General features: G+C 40.1%; 1 protein-coding gene across 10 annotated transcripts in view; it reads left to right on the top strand.

The window, feature by feature from the left end:
* Positions 1-16,616, top strand: part of LOC138746223 (plasma membrane calcium-transporting ATPase 1-like) — a 90,173-nt gene that overhangs the window by 52,170 nt on the left and 21,387 nt on the right. For all 10 annotated transcript variants that reach the window (XM_069904283.1, XM_069904275.1, XM_069904277.1 and 7 more), the window contains 6 exons: positions 2,564-2,821; positions 3,870-3,995; positions 11,864-11,974; positions 13,390-13,428; positions 15,501-15,659; positions 16,276-16,490. In XM_069904283.1, coding sequence (XP_069760384.1) covers positions 2,564-2,821; positions 3,870-3,995; positions 11,864-11,974; positions 13,390-13,428; positions 15,501-15,659; positions 16,276-16,490 — 908 coding nt within the window. The remainder of the gene's footprint in view (positions 1-2,563; positions 2,822-3,869; positions 3,996-11,863; positions 11,975-13,389; positions 13,429-15,500; positions 15,660-16,275; positions 16,491-16,616) is intronic.

The following is a 16,616-nucleotide window of genomic DNA, read 5'->3' as shown; positions in this document are numbered from 1 at the left end:
CATGGAGAGCATTCTGGCTGGTTGCATCACTGCCTGGTATAGAGGTGCCAACTCTCAGGACAAGAATAAACTCCAGAGGGTTGTTAACTCAGCCTGCGACATCACAGGCACCAGACTTCACTCCATCGGGGACATTTACATGAGGTGGTGTCTTTAAAAAAGCAACCTCTGTCCTCCACCCCACCACCCAGGTTCACTCTGCTGCCATCGGGGAAAAGGTGCAGGAGACTAAAGACGAGTTCTCAGCCGCACAAGGACAGCTTCTTCCCCGCTGCCATCAGATTCCTGAATGATCAATGAACCACAGACACTGGCTTACTTTTCGTGCAGTATTATTGGTATTATTTTATTTTTTATAGTATTATTGTAAGATGGTTATAATACGACGCTGCTGCAAACACCGAATTTCATGACTTATTCTTGACAATAAATTCTGATTCTGAATAAAATATGGAATGTGAAAAAATAGAGTTCAAGTGGTGGCAGATGGAATTAAGTCAAGAAAACTGGGAAGAGAACTTCTGGGAAGATGTGGAGTACATTGATGTACAGGAAGACCTTGGGGGTCCAAGTGCATAGCTGGACAAAAGTGGCAACACAGGTGGATCGGGTATTGAAGCAGGCATTCAGGATGCTTGCCTTCACAAGTGAGGGTATTGCATATGAGATGAGATTTCAGCTGAACAAAACATTGGTTCAACTGCACTTGGCCTATTGTGATGGTTGCCACAATACAGGGAGAATGTGGTAGCCATAAGGTGTAGAAGAGACACACCAGGATGTTGACTAAAATGAGAGTTTGTGGTTATGAGGAGAAATTGGTCAGGCTGTGTTTATTTCCTCTGGAATGCAAGTGACTGAGGGGATGATTTGTGGAGGTTTAGAAAATAATGAAGAGTAGAAATGGGTTATATTCTTCCCCCCCCCCCCCCCCCACCCCCAAGATCAAGAGAGTCTAGAGCGAGGGGACTCGGCTTTAGATAAAATGGGGAGAAATTTGAAGCTGAACTAAAGAACCAGTTTTTCCAAACAGCGTGGTGAATATTTGGAACAACCTGCCAGAGGAAGACTTAAAGGCTGATACAATTACAACACCTAAGACGATTGGTTAAACACTTGGATAGGAAATGTGTCGGATGACAGCCCTCTGCAAGCAAATGGTATTAGCATGTACAGTATGAGCATCACAGGCCGCATTAAACAAACTGGGCCAGTTTCTATGCTTTGCATTTCTGATTTTGTGAGCAAGCTTTGGCTAAAGAGGGGAATTGAATCTGAAGGCAGCTTGGGCTAGAGTCCATAAGTTGGATGTACAAGGAAAAGGGAAGTTATCTTGGCCTTGGCTTTGGGAACTGAATACTTTTAAAGTTGACGAACATCTTGCAAGATTAATACATTCGTCATCAGTTCTGTTAGAAGCAGTGGTCTATACTTAAAAGTTATCTGCTGTTCTAACTAAATCAGTATTCTATAAGCATCTCTTGACCTCTGCAATCAAGACTGAGTGAGTTGCAAAGCTCACCAAGAAATACCCCCAAGAAATGTAGGCAAATACTGCCAGTGGTTTCTATCATCTACCTTGTGCCAGGAGCTGGAGCAGGGTTCCAAGGGATTTGTCTTTTTGAAAAAACAATATTGATCAATTTGATCAGTCACTACAGTAAAACCCCTGTTATCCGGAATTCAAGCAACCTGCAGCCTCAAGCAACAGGCAAATAAATCATGGAAAATAATAGATAAAAAATACAGGTTTAGAATTGTCATACCTCGCTGTTAGTTGGCCCGTCACGCAAGAAGCAGACTCAAGCAACTGGAAAATACAAATCCAGCGTCGACCAAACCTCATAGGTGATGGATGCCAGGTGTTTTACTGTATTTTGACTGAAAGATGATATTCCATTGTCTTGAAATGCAAGCATTGACATTAAATCCAACCCAACAGGATGCTGGAAAGAATTCTCTCATGAGATGGTGCTGTAATGGAAAGAAACTTTCAACAATTTTCTTGTCAAATGTTCAATGTTGTTTAACTTTGACTCTGTTGTCAACTTTAATTGTAGGTATCTACACTAGAGCGCCATGTCCTCCTAATGCCTGAAGGTTTTCAGAAACAATTGTATTATTTTCTCTGTCATGTCTTTGACTATTCTCTGTGATGTTCCTGTAAACTTGGTCGTTGTTACATCTTAGTCAAGAATAACTGCTTACAAATGTTTATTTCTTTGAAGTAATTGACAGTTCAAATTAAATTGACTGTAAGTATCCCAAAGAATTTGAGCTATGGTGCCTGTTACCAAATGTTCCATTCAGAAAATATTCTTGAATTCTCATACATGGGAAGGATTCTTTGTTAATTGCTCCATTCACGACTGCTTGATGTTACCAATTTACAGATTGAACATAGTTCACTGCAGTTTTGTAACCTTTTCTGCTCTGCACTCACGTTTGTAATAAATAAATAATCTATAATCAAGCTGGTGAAATCTGCCATAGTTATAAAATGTACATGTGCAATGCCTGCCATCCTTCTAATTCTTGTAATTTTTTTTCTCTCTCTCCACAGCTTGTGGAAAAGTTACAGATAGCCATGGTGATGAAAATGAAGCAGAAGCTGGTTGGATCGAAGGAGTTGCTATTCTTGTTTCTGTTATTTGTGTGGTACTGGTCACAGCTTTCAATGACTGGAGTAAGGAAAAACAATTTAGAGGTCTACAAAACCGAATAGAACAAGAGCAGAAATTCACAGTGATAAGATCTGGCCAAGTTATCCAAATACCTGTGGCAGAATTGGTAGTTGGTGACATTGCTCAAGTTAAATATGGTAACTGAAATATTTACTTCTAATAGTCATGTCATCTGTTTTTGCTTTGGATTAATTTGAGAAAAAGTAATATTTACTTGAATATCTAAATTTACTAATGTTCTTACTGTATGTTATGGTCTTGTCATTTTGTCTCTTGTAACTGCTGAATGGCAGCAATAAGTAAAGAATAAGGTGGATTGATGGGCAATGATTTTTCTTAAATGGCAATAATAGGGAACTATTGGAGAGAATTTCAATTTTCTAACAGAAAGGGTTATTTTAAGTACTAGGTAGATTAATGGGGCTAAAGGTCAAGTCCCCTTGCCCTATGACCAACCTAAAATGCTGTGATCTTGAAGTACGTTGATTATGATTTTCCAAAATGCCATGGGTCCCAGAGAGTTGCAAGAAATTTAAGTCACAGGTCTAGCATTTCTATTTAAGTCACGGGTCAAGCAAAAAAAAAATATTCAAGTTGGGAAAATGTTGTCGTCCATTATAGAGGTAAAGCAGGTCGCTCAGAAGATGGTGAGACAACCAGAGTTGTAGTTTTAGACAAGAGAAATGTTTGACGAATTGGGTAGAGTTTGAGGATGTAATGAACAGAGTGGGCAAGGAGGAACAAGTCGATGCAGTGGATTGGAATTTCCAGAAGGAATTGATAAGTTTCATGTTTATGGTTGCAGCACAAGATGTGCTGACGTTGGAGAGGGTTCAGAGAAGGTTCACCAGGATAATTCCAGGGATGAAAGGGTTATCATATCAGGACCGTCTATCAGCACAGGTGAAATTGATTCTTGGATTATATTAGTTATATATGTGTTTCCTGATTCTCCCTCCAGTGTTGCAGCTTGTTTAATTATATTTTTTTTTAGATTAGGAAAAAGTGGCTTGGTAAATGTCTTCACTACTTCTGATATTTTAAATTTTGTGCTTTTCATTTCAAAGTAGCATTGAACTCGTGTATTGGAGAATGGGGAAATAATTGAACTATTTTGAATTAAACTAGAAGCAGATAGTTAAGTGACCAATTAAAATGAGAAATTTGTGGTTTTCTGTATTTCAGGTGACCTCCTACCTGCTGATGGTGTACTTATTCATGGAAATGATCTAAAGATTGATGAAAGCTCGTTGACTGGAGAGTCTGACCATGTGAAGAAACGCCTGGACAGAGACCCTCTGCTGTTGTCTGGTAAGGTGTACTGTCCTGCTGTTGGTTGGGTGAGCAGTCGATTCTCGACATGGTAGATCCAACCCATTCAGATATGTTACCTCAGAAACAAATTATAAAACTACTTTCTGAAGAGGTTAGTTGAGGCAGCATTGCGGAATAAAGCACAGTAAAAGCTTTGTTATCTACACCCTTTGATAACTGGCATTTCAAAGGGACTGCACTAAAAATTGGTGAGCTATTTATTGGTTAACTGGCACACTTAATTGTCCAATACTGTTCAAGTCTGACGTGCTGGATAATACAGCAAATAAAAATCAAACTGCTGGAGGAATTCCGCAGGTCAGGCGACCTACGTTGAGGCAGAGGGTTAGGGTTCTCAGGATCTGAAATCTCTTTGACCATAGAGGAGTTGTTCAAGTGAACAGGTGTGGACTCGAAGGGCCCACCTGGCCTGTTTCTGCACTGTAAACAGTTATATGGTTATAAGAGCAGAAATAGGCCATTCAGCCCATCGAGCCTGCCCCACCATTTAATCATGAGCTGATCCATTTTTCCACTCAGCCCCGCTACCCACACTTCTCCCTATATAAACCTTTGATGCCCTGGCTAATCAAGAACCTATTGATCTCTCTGCCTTAAATACACTGAATAACCTGGCCTCCACAATCACCTGTGGCAACAAATTCCACAGATTCACCAACTCTGTATTCTCATTGAAGGGAGCTAACACAATCACTGAGGTCGCTTTATCAGAAACTGTGGTTAAGTAATAAACTGTTGATTGCCTAGTTTTCTCTTCCAAGAAAAATTAATAAGGGATGGAGTGTTATGATTGATGAAGGAAAACATTCCAACATGAAATAGAATTATTGAAGTTGATTGGAATGAGGCTCTCCTGGTCTAGGTGAAAAGTAAATGCTTCAGATTATTGGGTATTTGTTTAACTGATCCAAGATCGCTGGATTGGAAAAGAGAAAACTGGAACTGCCAGAATCTGAAGATAATAAATCAGATCTGCAAAGTGAAAATATTTTAAAACACAAAATGAAAATGCCTTCCAAGTGTATAAATTTTGAAGTCCCCTGGATGACCAAGTGCTTCAGTCGAGCGTAAAATGCAAGAAATTTGAGCAACTGTTGGAGGAAAGCAAAGGGAAGAAAAACTTCACAGAAAAGCAAAAGTAAATTTCAAGTTCAGTTTGGAAAAACTGGCAATCAACATGAAAGTTTTTGCAAATAATGCAGAATGCAGTTAAAATAAAGATGTGTAACTTGTAAATCATTAAATGTCTTTGGTTGTTGTAAAGCTGTGGATTTCTAATCATTCCCATATATGAGTTGGAACGGTTGGCGTTGGCGTGCTTAACAGCACCAACATTCAGGACTGAAGTGGGATTTGAATCCTGTGCTGTCTGTAAGGAGTTTGTACGTTCTCCCCGTGTCTGCGTGGGTTTTCCATGGCGACTCTGGTTTCCTCCCACTGTTCAAAATGTACTGGGGGTGTAGGTTAATGAGTTAGGGAGCTGAAATGGCCTGTTACACTGCTGTATGTCTTAATTTTTTTAATTAAAAAAAAATACACTGCTCATAGAAAGATGCCATTATATTAACTAGATTCCTCATCTCTTAATTAATAGTTCTTTCTCCGAGGTATTCCTCTCCTGTGCTTAATTCCCCATTTTAGATTTCTTTCTCCCATCTTCCCTCTGGTACACATTGCACCTGTTGGCACAAGCAACATGTGTTCATGGAGGAATACAATGCTGAATTGTAACTTGAACCCCTGTGGCTTGATGTATGAGTATCCAACAGGAGTGCACATTGTGGGCAAAAAATTTGAATCTTGTAACAGCTGTTCCAAGAATTTGTGATGCCAGGTGGCAACAGACTTGGATCGCTGACAGCAGGAATGGGAATGAATTGGAGAAGTATATAGACTGCTTGAGAAAAAGCAGTACTTGATATTAGCAAAGACTTGTTTGTAGGTGTGGTATCATCTTCAGAAATGAAGCAGTTTCACTTGAGAAAAAGGCAAATTTGAGCCATTTCAATATTTCTCTTCAATTTGTAGAAGAGGTTAAAAATGAAAGTGAAATACTATTAGAAGCACTAACGAAAACTGGAGTTTTTGTGACATTCATGTGGATGTCCCTGGCTCCAATGCTCTCTACACAATGGAGGCAATTTAGAAGTTTTCTTCCGAGATACTAATTTTTCAAAATTTAAAATGTAGTTGGCATGGTTAAGTACAGCAGCTGTTACAGTGCCAGGGACATGGATTTGAATCCGGTACTGTCTGTAAGGGGTTTGTACATACTCCCCTTGACCGGCTGGAGTTTTGCCCAGGTGCTCCAGTTTCCTCCCACCCTCCATAACCTACAGTGTTGTGGTTTAAGTGGTTGTAATTGGGCACCATGTTGTTTCAATGGCCAGAATCAGCTTCTACCATATTGTAAATAAAATTTGAAAATTTAAAATTCCTTGAAAGCAGGAATTTTACCAAGGACTGCAAGGTGAAGAACCTTCCACCCTGTTCAATAAAGGAGAAAGGGATAAGCCAGGTAATTACAGATCTATTAGCCACAACAGTTTTTAAAAGTCAGACACATTAAAAGGCAAACAGTGTGGGCCAATAAAGTTATAGAAGATCATCGTGCTTGATCAACAAAATCCCATAATGCAAAGAATACAAATAGATGTTCATGGATGTCATGGATGCTTAAGCAAATATGGGTCTTTTATAAAGATCATGAAGCCCAAGGATCCTGAAAACAAAAGGCATATCTGGCTGATCGAAAGGGGCTCCATGGTACAGGTAGTAAGATCTGTGTTGGGATCTTGAAATAAATTTGGTCAGGAACACCAACTAATCAGAGTTTGCCATCAACTCCTGAGAAGGAATGAAGGTAGTTTTAGGAGAATTAACTGCCTTAAAGGATAATGGGAATAGTTTTCTAAAGAGAGTTGGGTGGTTCTTGCATAATCTGATAATTCTTTGTGTGACACTGACATCATTGTTGCCTGGATGTTCTGAGTCACATTCTGATTTATTGTCAGAGTACATACATAACATCACATACAACTGAGGGGCTTTTTCCTGCAGGTGAGGCAGAATTACCACTTATTGGTGGTGCAAAAAAAAAACCGACACAATGTACGCATGTAAACAAAAAGAAATGTGAGCAAACTGCAATAGAGAGGAAAAAACAAAGTGTAAAAGCAGAGAGTCCTTGAATGGATTTCTGATTGAGTTTGTTGTTGAGAAGTCTGATGGTGGAGGGGGAGCAGCTGTTCCTGAACCCGATGGTGCGAATCTTGTGGTACCTCGACCTCTTTCCCGATGGTAGCAGTGAGAACAGAGGGGGTGCTGGGTGGTGTGGATCCTTGATGATTGCTGCTGGTTTCCAACAGCAGCGTTCCCTGCAGATGTTCTTGATGGTGGGAAGGGTTTTGCCTGTGATGTCCTGAGCTGTGTCCACTAGCTTTTGCAGGGCTTTACGCTCGGGGGGTATTGGTGTCGCCATACCAGACTTCTATGCAGCAGGTCAGCACACTTTCCACCACACATCTGGAGAAATTTGTCAGGGTTTCTGGTGTCATAACCAAACCCCCGCAAACTCCTGAAGAAGTAGAGGCGCTGATGTGCTTTCTTCACAATCCATTAGTGTGTTGGGTCCAGGAAATATCCTCTGAGGTAGTGACTCCCAAGAACTTAAATTTCCTCATCCTCTCCACCTCTGATCCCCCCCAATGATCACTGGATCATACACTTCTGGATTTCCCTTCATGAAGTTAACCATCAACTCCGTGGTTTTGGTGACATGAGTGCGAGGTTGTTGTTGGTGCACCATTCGGCCAAGTTTTCAATCGCCCTCCTGTGTGCTGACGACAACCCATTACCATGGTAACTTCAGCAAATTTTTAAATGGTCTTGTTTTAGCACTGAGTCTCAGTTATAGCATTTAGGCAGCCCAATTTTTCTAATTGATAGCAAACTTTGTCAATCTAAAAATCAAATCCTTTGGAAGGAATTCTGCTCCCTCTTCAGCTGATAAATATTTTGAGGTGTAACATTCTGTGGTTTTAAATAGACCTGCAGTTAAACTGACAAGATTTCTGACACCCTGCATGAGGTTTAGCCGTGCAGCAACTATAGTTAAGGCTCAGGTACTCCTCACCCAGATGTACCCATTCAGATTTTGCTTTGAATTTTGCAAAACTCTATATTTTCTATCAGTCTGCTCAGCTTTGCAACCAAAGCCTTCATATTTAACCATCTTCATCTCCAACTTCCTGTTTGCCGTGAGCACATCTGCTCAGCCTCTGAATTCCATGCACATCAGCTGCTACGTATTTTCAAATCACACTGAATCTGCTGCCATCATTTGCTGCAGCTTAATTTTTGAATGGTATTCCTTAATTGACTATGCTAAATCAGTCATAGTCATTATTATTGTAATATGGTTAGCCACATCTGTTTATTCAGCTTCAGAGCCCTGCCTTTTGAGACTGATGTCCTGCCAGCTGTTACACCTCTGGTCTGGCCTCTATCAAATGCACGGTTGTCTTAAGTTACGCAAAGTTCCAGCTCCTGCTGCCTTGAGAAAGCAGCCAGCATCCCACCTTGGTCATAATCTCTTCACCCCTCCTGCATCAGGATGAAGATTTATTAGTTTAAGATTGCGCATGGCCAGATACAAAGACAGATTTATTCTTCCTATCAGACTCCTGAACTAATCCCCAAATAAAATTGTTAACTTTGCTCCAAGCCAAACACTTTCTCTCTGTAATTTTACACTTTCACTGGACAGTTTCCAAAGTAGCCTCTATTATCACATCTTTGGTTTATGGGACAATAAACTTGAACTTGAGTCATTGTTCTCAAATCTTATATTTGCCCTGTCCATGTCCAGTTGTATCTCATAATGATGTTTGCCCCTTTTACATTTGATCAGAGTTCAGATCCATGGGACTAGGCCAAAATGATAGTTCAGCACAGACTATCTGGGCCAAAGGGTCTTCGTTTTCTATGGCCATATGACCTATAGATTATGGCTGCCCATTGCTAGTAAATAACAGGCAGTGACAGACATTGAAATCATGGAAATCTTTGGACTTTTTGGTCGAAGTTCCTATCTTTGCCACTGAATCCACCTCCCTCCCTGATCTCACACTTGACTTCTCTTTGTTTAACCTCGGATTTTTAAAAAGAATTCTATAAAATATTCTTCCATGTCTCCATCTGATTTGATGTTTCTCATTCAATTTCTGTCTATCCCTATGGACTTCTTACATTGAAGGTGTACAAGTGCCTATATGCTCAAATAGTTGTGGAAAGATTGGTGATTCCAATTTGATCCTCTGTATTTAATTTTTTTGATGCTTAGGACTATATATTAATATGGACGACCCCATGTTATGTGAGCGGGGTGGGTTGCACTCATAGAAAATTGTCTGTATCTTATTTCCATCACGTCAAACTGCATCATGTGCACCTGCTTTGAGTAGCATCAGTTGAAAACACTCATTCAATGATTTTTACACAAATTCCATGAGAATTCCTTATCTCAAATTTGTGGATAGTGCTTTGTGAATTCTGTAAGGGTGAATTTTTGTTACCTGAGTGCCCATAGTGCAGGGGTTGCCTGTGGCCGTAAATGGAGGAATGTTGGGAAAGCATCACTTTGCACACCCCACTTAAATTGCCAATGAAGAGATATCAAATAGTTTGGTCAGAAAGTGGAGAATGGGGAAAATTGAAGTGAAAAACAAACGGAACTGATTAGTTTTTGTAAATGCCTTGGTTTAAGTAATTGGATAAACAAAATGGGGGTTAAATTAAAGATATGACATGAAGCAATCATACAATACAGTATCCAGCTCCTTTAGAGATTGGTAGAAACCAGATAAGTGTATTTCCCAGTTGCTTTAGATGGTGTATTGCATGATTGGCAAACTAATGGAACCTGTGCCAATTTTAAACTTCCATATTTTTTTCCTTCTGTGGAATGGCAAAGTATATGGGTGGGGACAGGGAGGGGTTTCCGTAGATGAGAGTTCATTAGTTTAAAATGCTGAATGGTAAAATGAAGATGATTACTTTCAATGCCAAAATGTTCTTGGATTTCCTCAATCTCCACATATTTTGTGAATTTTACAAGTGTTTGGTTCAAACAACTGAGGATGAATGTTATTGATTCTTCATCTTTTTAGCGTACCACCACTTGACACAGTTTTGAATATGCCTCTCCCTGGAGTATTCTAAGTAGATGCTATCCTTTAGAACAAAGGCATTTTTTAATCTGTTCTACCAAATGTACATATTACTTATTCCCATTGGCCTCTGAGATTAAATGCACATGTTATTTCAACTTTGGCAATAATCTGTGTCTATGAACAAGTTTAATCTTGGAGTTCAATCCCTTGGTACTTGCTACTTTTCCATAACTGATAAGAATTACAAGTACAATTAAAGGTTTATGTAATTCTGAAAACCCTGTGCCCTATGTAATGGAAGATTTAAACCGTATTTCTTACTTTTGCTTCTGCAAGGCTGAGAACTTGCCTGTTTTTTTAGAAAGTAGACACATCTGGTTTACACTATGAGGCCCAGGATGCATATTTAGTAGACACATCTAAATTCCACCATGGGGCCCAGGATGCAGTTGAATAGGAAGAGATGATAGATGATCTAATTTACACTTATGAGGCCCAGAGATGCAGTTTTCTTTTGTTGGTCCCAGACTGTCAGGAGACTTTGAAGATAATTAAACCATTTGTTCAAAGAGATAAGATCTGAAGTAAACAACTTTTGGGTAATATAAGCCATGGTCCCACTGCTGAAGAGAGACTCTCCAAGAGGTGGCAACATCTCTCAGCAAGAAGAAGAACTTCAAGATTCCAACCAACGTCCCGGTCCGGGGAGGTGGAGAAGCTGCTACCGGCGCCCAGATAACCTACTACAAGTGTGCAGTCATCGCCTCGCTTTGGCAGTTGGGACCAGTCCAGGCATTGATAAGTATAATTGGGAAGGGCTTGCATGTTATAGTGTGAATTCAGCTTTAGATTTAGTAATAAAGACTTGTATAAACTGAACTGCTCTCGATGTGTGTGTGTGTGTGTGTGTGTGTGTGTGTGTCTGTGTCTATTTTCTTTCGGTAGCTCAAACACTGTGACCAGTCTAAAACGATCAAAATGAAAGGTATAAGTTTACCCAAGACACCCTCCTATGCCATTGGTCAAACTATACAGGTGTACCCCTACTTATGATGGTATTACTTACAATTTTTAGAAGTTACAATGGTTCGAATCAGTACTTTTGATTTCCTGTTCCCGCACTTGCGATATGTGGTGCGTTACTCTCTCGCGATGCTGGGCAATGGCATTGTACAGCATACTTGCGACGCTGACTCAACCATTCTCGCAGTCTCTAGTGGTCACATGAACAAGTGAAATTGATGACTGATGGTTTCACATCCCCACCATCCAGCAATTAATTTTAGATCAATGCTTCAAACATTCTTCATGCCCAGTGTGCTTTGAGCTGTGTACGATGATGGTTTTTTCATCGTAAGTTGGGAGCAGGCTGAATTCTTGATGTTTGTTTTGTATTATTCTATTTTTTTGCGCTAGGTGTATGCCATTTGTATTTGTTTTGTTCTGTGTGTAGATTTGTATCAATGATGCATATTTGCATAACTGGACTGAACTCCCCTGTACAGTTCAGTATGTAAGAATTGCTTTCTGTATATAGGTCATTATATTAAGCATGGACCCCTGAGTTCATGTTTTGATTATTGAGGTAATAAAATCACTCGAGGCCTTCTTGCTTTGAACTAATGGCTTTCTAACAAGAGGGACACAATTCTAACAAGGATCTACTTTCAGGTACCCATGTAATGGAAGGCTCTGGGCGAATGGTTGTCACGGCTGTTGGTGTGAACTCTCAGACTGGGATCATCTTCACCTTACTGGGGTCTGGAGAAGAGGAGAAGAAGAGTAAGTACATAGCTTGCTGCCCAATTAATGGTAGAAAGACAATTATATGGATAAAATGTGAGAGGTTTGCCAAGGTTCTTTTGAATTGCCTATTGTTGAGTAATTTTTTTCAGTGCTAAGGAGCAGCTTTTTTCTTCTTGAACTTCAAATACCAAGTCTGTCAACTCTAATCCATATTAGTCAGGTAATTGCAGTCTTAATTTTATTGGTCCCCTGTGCAGTGTACTTCAGGTATGGTGATATACTTGTTCAGAAATCAAGCTCATTAGAAATCCATAGAAGGAATAATGCACAATCCCTTTCTGAAACTTGTACGCCAGATAATATCAGCTTGAGGATAAGCTTATCGATGCACATGGAAATTAATATGGACACTTCCCTCTATTGGAAGCCATTAAACGTCACACGTTTTTCAACCCAAAAAGCTGTAGCGATGGTTATTGTATACATTTACAGTGGATATGTTATTTGAGCTGGAATGGAGTTGAAGCATAAGGGCCACTGGAGGGTGATGACTTTTTGCGAACTGTTCCAAGAAGATCCTCTCCTTACATTATTGTATTTTTCAGTGACATCCTTTAATCAATAGTAAAAAGAAATGATCAGATGGTTACCTTAATGCATGAAATGGCTCCCGGCTTCTCTACCTCAAAACTGGTCCTAATTGAAAGTTACATTTTTTAAAGTGATGGAAACGTGAACGATACTGTGCAAAAGCAATTTTTCCTTTTGAGGTAGATATAAGATTGTATGTGACTGAATTGGGAAAAATTATATTTCCCCCACTTCCCTCCTCAGTGTTCAATGTTTAACCCCATGCGACTTGCAAGCAAGTTCCCTTGTGGTGAAATATTGACTGAATATTAATAGATAGAGCTTGACAATTTTATATTTAAAAAAATACAATTTGTTCAAACCTATTCCAGCATCTCAATTTAATTAATAGGTCTTGGAAATTAGTAACGAGCTTTCTGAACTTCAGGGCTGGACGGTTAGCGTAGCAATTAGTGCAACGCCATGACAGTGTGAGTGACCTGGGTTCAAATCCGACACTGTAAGGAGTTTGTCTTCTCCCATTGTCTGCGTGGGTTTTCCCCGGATGCTCTGGTTTCCTCCCACCCTTCAAAACATACAGGGGTTTGAAGGTTAATTGGGTGCAATTGGGCGGCACAGGCTCATGGCTGGAAGGGCCTGTTACTCTGCTGTATGTCTAAATTTTTAATTTAAAAAAAACTTCTCACTGGATATACATTTGCAAGGCAGGATATATTTACAGTATTCCATTCACTTTGAGGAATAAATCATAAATACCTATACAAAGGTCACTTCCCATTTGCACCATTAAATGACTTGTTGAATATGTCAGTACTGTATATCGATTCACTTGATACCTTTCCTGATACTTTTTTCCTTAGATAAGAAACAAGATGGAACTGTGGAAAATCGAAATAAAGGTAAATATTAAGCATATTAATAGCACCTGGAAATAATATTAGAGTTCAAAACGCACAAGAGACTGCAAATGCTGGAATCGGAAGCTAAACTGTGTGCTGGTGGAATTCAGCAGGTTGCATCAGTGAGAGAAAAAAATGGTCAGAATATTAAGAGCAGGACTTTGTTCTTAACGTGGAACATTGAGCAAAATATCAAGAAATGGGACAAAGTTTATACTTGGAATTTAAATAAAATGCTTTCTGTAAGACTTAGTAATATTGTCAAACTGGCAAAATTAATTGCTGGGAATTTTTGACCCATTTCCCTCTCCTGTCATAATATGAGTGGCTCCAGTGTGTCTCTCTATCATTTTTTTAAAAGTGTTAAAATGATGAGCTCAACTGCAGGGCCCCTTGCCCACTGTTGCCATAATTTCTTCTCTTGTCCCATGGTCTTCCTCCCTCCCACCATTCTTTTAAACCCACGTACTCTCCTTTGCCCTTCACCCCTAAGAAATGCTGTTCAGCGATGGCATATTCCTTTGAACAGCTCTGGGTGGCTGTTGACTTGGAGTTCAAAAAGCCAGCTTCAGTAGTTGACTTCCTGAGTAATGTCATGTGATTTGCATCAAATTTAATTGATGAAGGCAGACTTTCATGGTGAAAACTCCTTCCGCCACTGACTTGTTCAGTTTTGACATTGTCAGGGAAAAATAGAATTTACATATCTCCTGCGGATATTGATTCAAAGAAAGCTGCGTTGATGATCATCTGATCTATCGCCTCAATTTGGGACAAGAAAATCAAGGTTGAAGGTCTCAAGGGCCCTGCAAAGATCTTCTCAGGTGATGCCTCAGAAAACCTGAAAACCCCAATCAACTGGAGCTACAATGTCCATGAAATCCAATCAGCTTTGAGGACCCCAATGATGAGCACCTAAGAGGAGATCCTACTAGACAACAGGATAGATTTGATGAGAGGGTCTGTAATCCAGGATTTAAATGGCAAATATGCACATTCTAGGAATGGAAACTTCAGCATGCCGCTTGAATAAAAACACACCTCCAAAGGGCATTTTAAGGCCAAGATCCATCAGAGGATCTGTGGCCTAAAGAATAGTTGGATGGTGGCTGGATAGGGTGCAGGAGGTCCAGCAATCTGCCATTGCCTAGGATGTGTGTTGATGTTATCAAGGCTTTCTGTGGCTCAAACATCTGAGAGCCAAGGATGGAGTGAAATCGCCAAGGATGGAGTGAAATCGCCAAGGATGGAGTGAAATCGCCAAGGATGGAGTGAAATCGCCAAGGATGGAGTGAAATCGCCAAGGATGGAGTGAAATCGCCAAGGATGGAGTGAAATTGCCAAGGATGGAGTGAAATTGCCAAGGATGGAGTGAAATTGCCAAGGATGGAGTGAAATCGCCAAGGATGGAGTGAAATCGCCAAGGATGGAGTGAAATCGCCAAGGATGGAGTGAAATCGCCAAGGATGGAGTGAAATCGCCAAGGATGGAGTGAAATCGCCAAGGATGGAGTGAAATCGCCAAGGATGGAGTGAAATCGCCAAGGATGGAGTGAAATCGCCAAGGATGGAGTGAAATCGCCAAGGATGGAGTGAAATCGCCAAGGATGGAGTGAAATCGCCAAGGACAAGTAGTCAACACCTTGCATATCTCTCCACCATGCCAAAACCCTGCATTAACTTTATCTTGCAAGGAGAGCTGTTCTTTACCAGCCTTTCCTCTTGACTAATCTTTTCATCCTTGCTAATCTTTTTCTCATTCGATAATGGCAAAGTACAAGGTATCATGGCTGTTGAAAATGATTAAAATTGACAGTGGAAATGAGAGAGAAAATGCCCACTATTATCAGATGTGCGTAGCAGTTATTTTTCATTCCTATACTCTGGTAAAGGGAATACCATCACCCAGTGAAGTGGTGTAGTTCAAAGCTGCAGATCACCGCCACCTGGAGCACCATTTGGGATGACAAGCATGTACTTTTAAAGTCTTAAGTATTTTTGTTAACCAATAACAATAATTCCAGTCTATCTTGGTCAGGAGTTGATGAAGATCTTGCTTTTTTTTGTTTCAAGCTAAAGCTCGAGATGGTGCAGCGATGGAAATGCAGCCTTTGAAAGGTGATGAAACTGGCGACGATGGAAGTGAAAAAAATAAAAAAAATCTCCCCAAAAAAGAGAAGTCTGTACTTCAAGGAAAGCTCACAAAACTGGCCGTCCAAATTGGGAAAGCTGGTATGACCATTGCTTTCTATTTTACGGCATTTATTTCATTGTCTGTTTTATGACTGGGGGAAACTTCTGTGTAGAATTGTTGAGGTCATGATTATTTTATACTGTCTGAAGTGTCTCCTAAAAGCGAGTGTAGAAAGTTGTTTAAATGAAGTCCATTGTGGGTGAATACATCTGTTTTTAATAAATGGAATTAGTTTTCCTCCCCATCAGCATTCTAAAGTATGTTTCTCTCCAGCAATCTGATTAAACCTTCAATCTCGACACCCAACCCCTCCTCAAGGCATCGTCCTGTGCAAAAGCAGGAATTGCCACACCTGCCGTTTGATCTTTCCTCCCTTTTGTTGCTCTGGGCTCCATAGAGTTTCTCCTGTAATTCCAATGCAGCAGCAGGTATTTGCTGCTGGTGAATCATTTCCCCACCACCCTCCTGCCGAGTGTTGGGGAGACTTCAGATATCCAGCACCTGCCTTCTTTACAAATGGACCTTTGGCTGTTTGTCATTTTAATAGTTAAGGTGATAAAGGTTTAAATAATGCATGAAGACAGCAGCACATCCTATTACATCAAATGTTATTTGTCATTTGTGTTGTAACTCTCTTTTATTTTTCTTTCATAGGATTGGTGATGTCTGCTCTTACAGTTATAATTCTTGTTCTGTTTTTTGTGATTGATACCTTTTGGATCCAGCGCCTTCCCTGGTTGACTGAGTGCACACCAATTTACATCCAGTATTTGGTTAAATTTTTCATTATTGGTGTTACTGTACTGGTCGTGGCTGTACCTGAAGGTCTTCCCCTTGCAGTGACCATCTCGCTGGCTTACTCTGTGAAGGTACGCTTTAGAAATGCACAAACGCACCTTGGGCCTCGTACACACAAGTTGCTGTTTTGGTTTTTTGCTCCCTTTCCACTCTGTATTGATTGGTGTGACTTGTATTTAATTTGATCCATATCCAGC

This window comes from Narcine bancroftii, chromosome 11, assembly GCF_036971445.1.
Source record: "Narcine bancroftii isolate sNarBan1 chromosome 11, sNarBan1.hap1, whole genome shotgun sequence".
Lineage (NCBI taxonomy): Eukaryota > Metazoa > Chordata > Chondrichthyes > Torpediniformes > Narcinidae > Narcine > Narcine bancroftii.
Note: the sequence above shows the minus strand (reverse complement) of the source record. Positions and strands in the feature narration are given on the sequence as shown.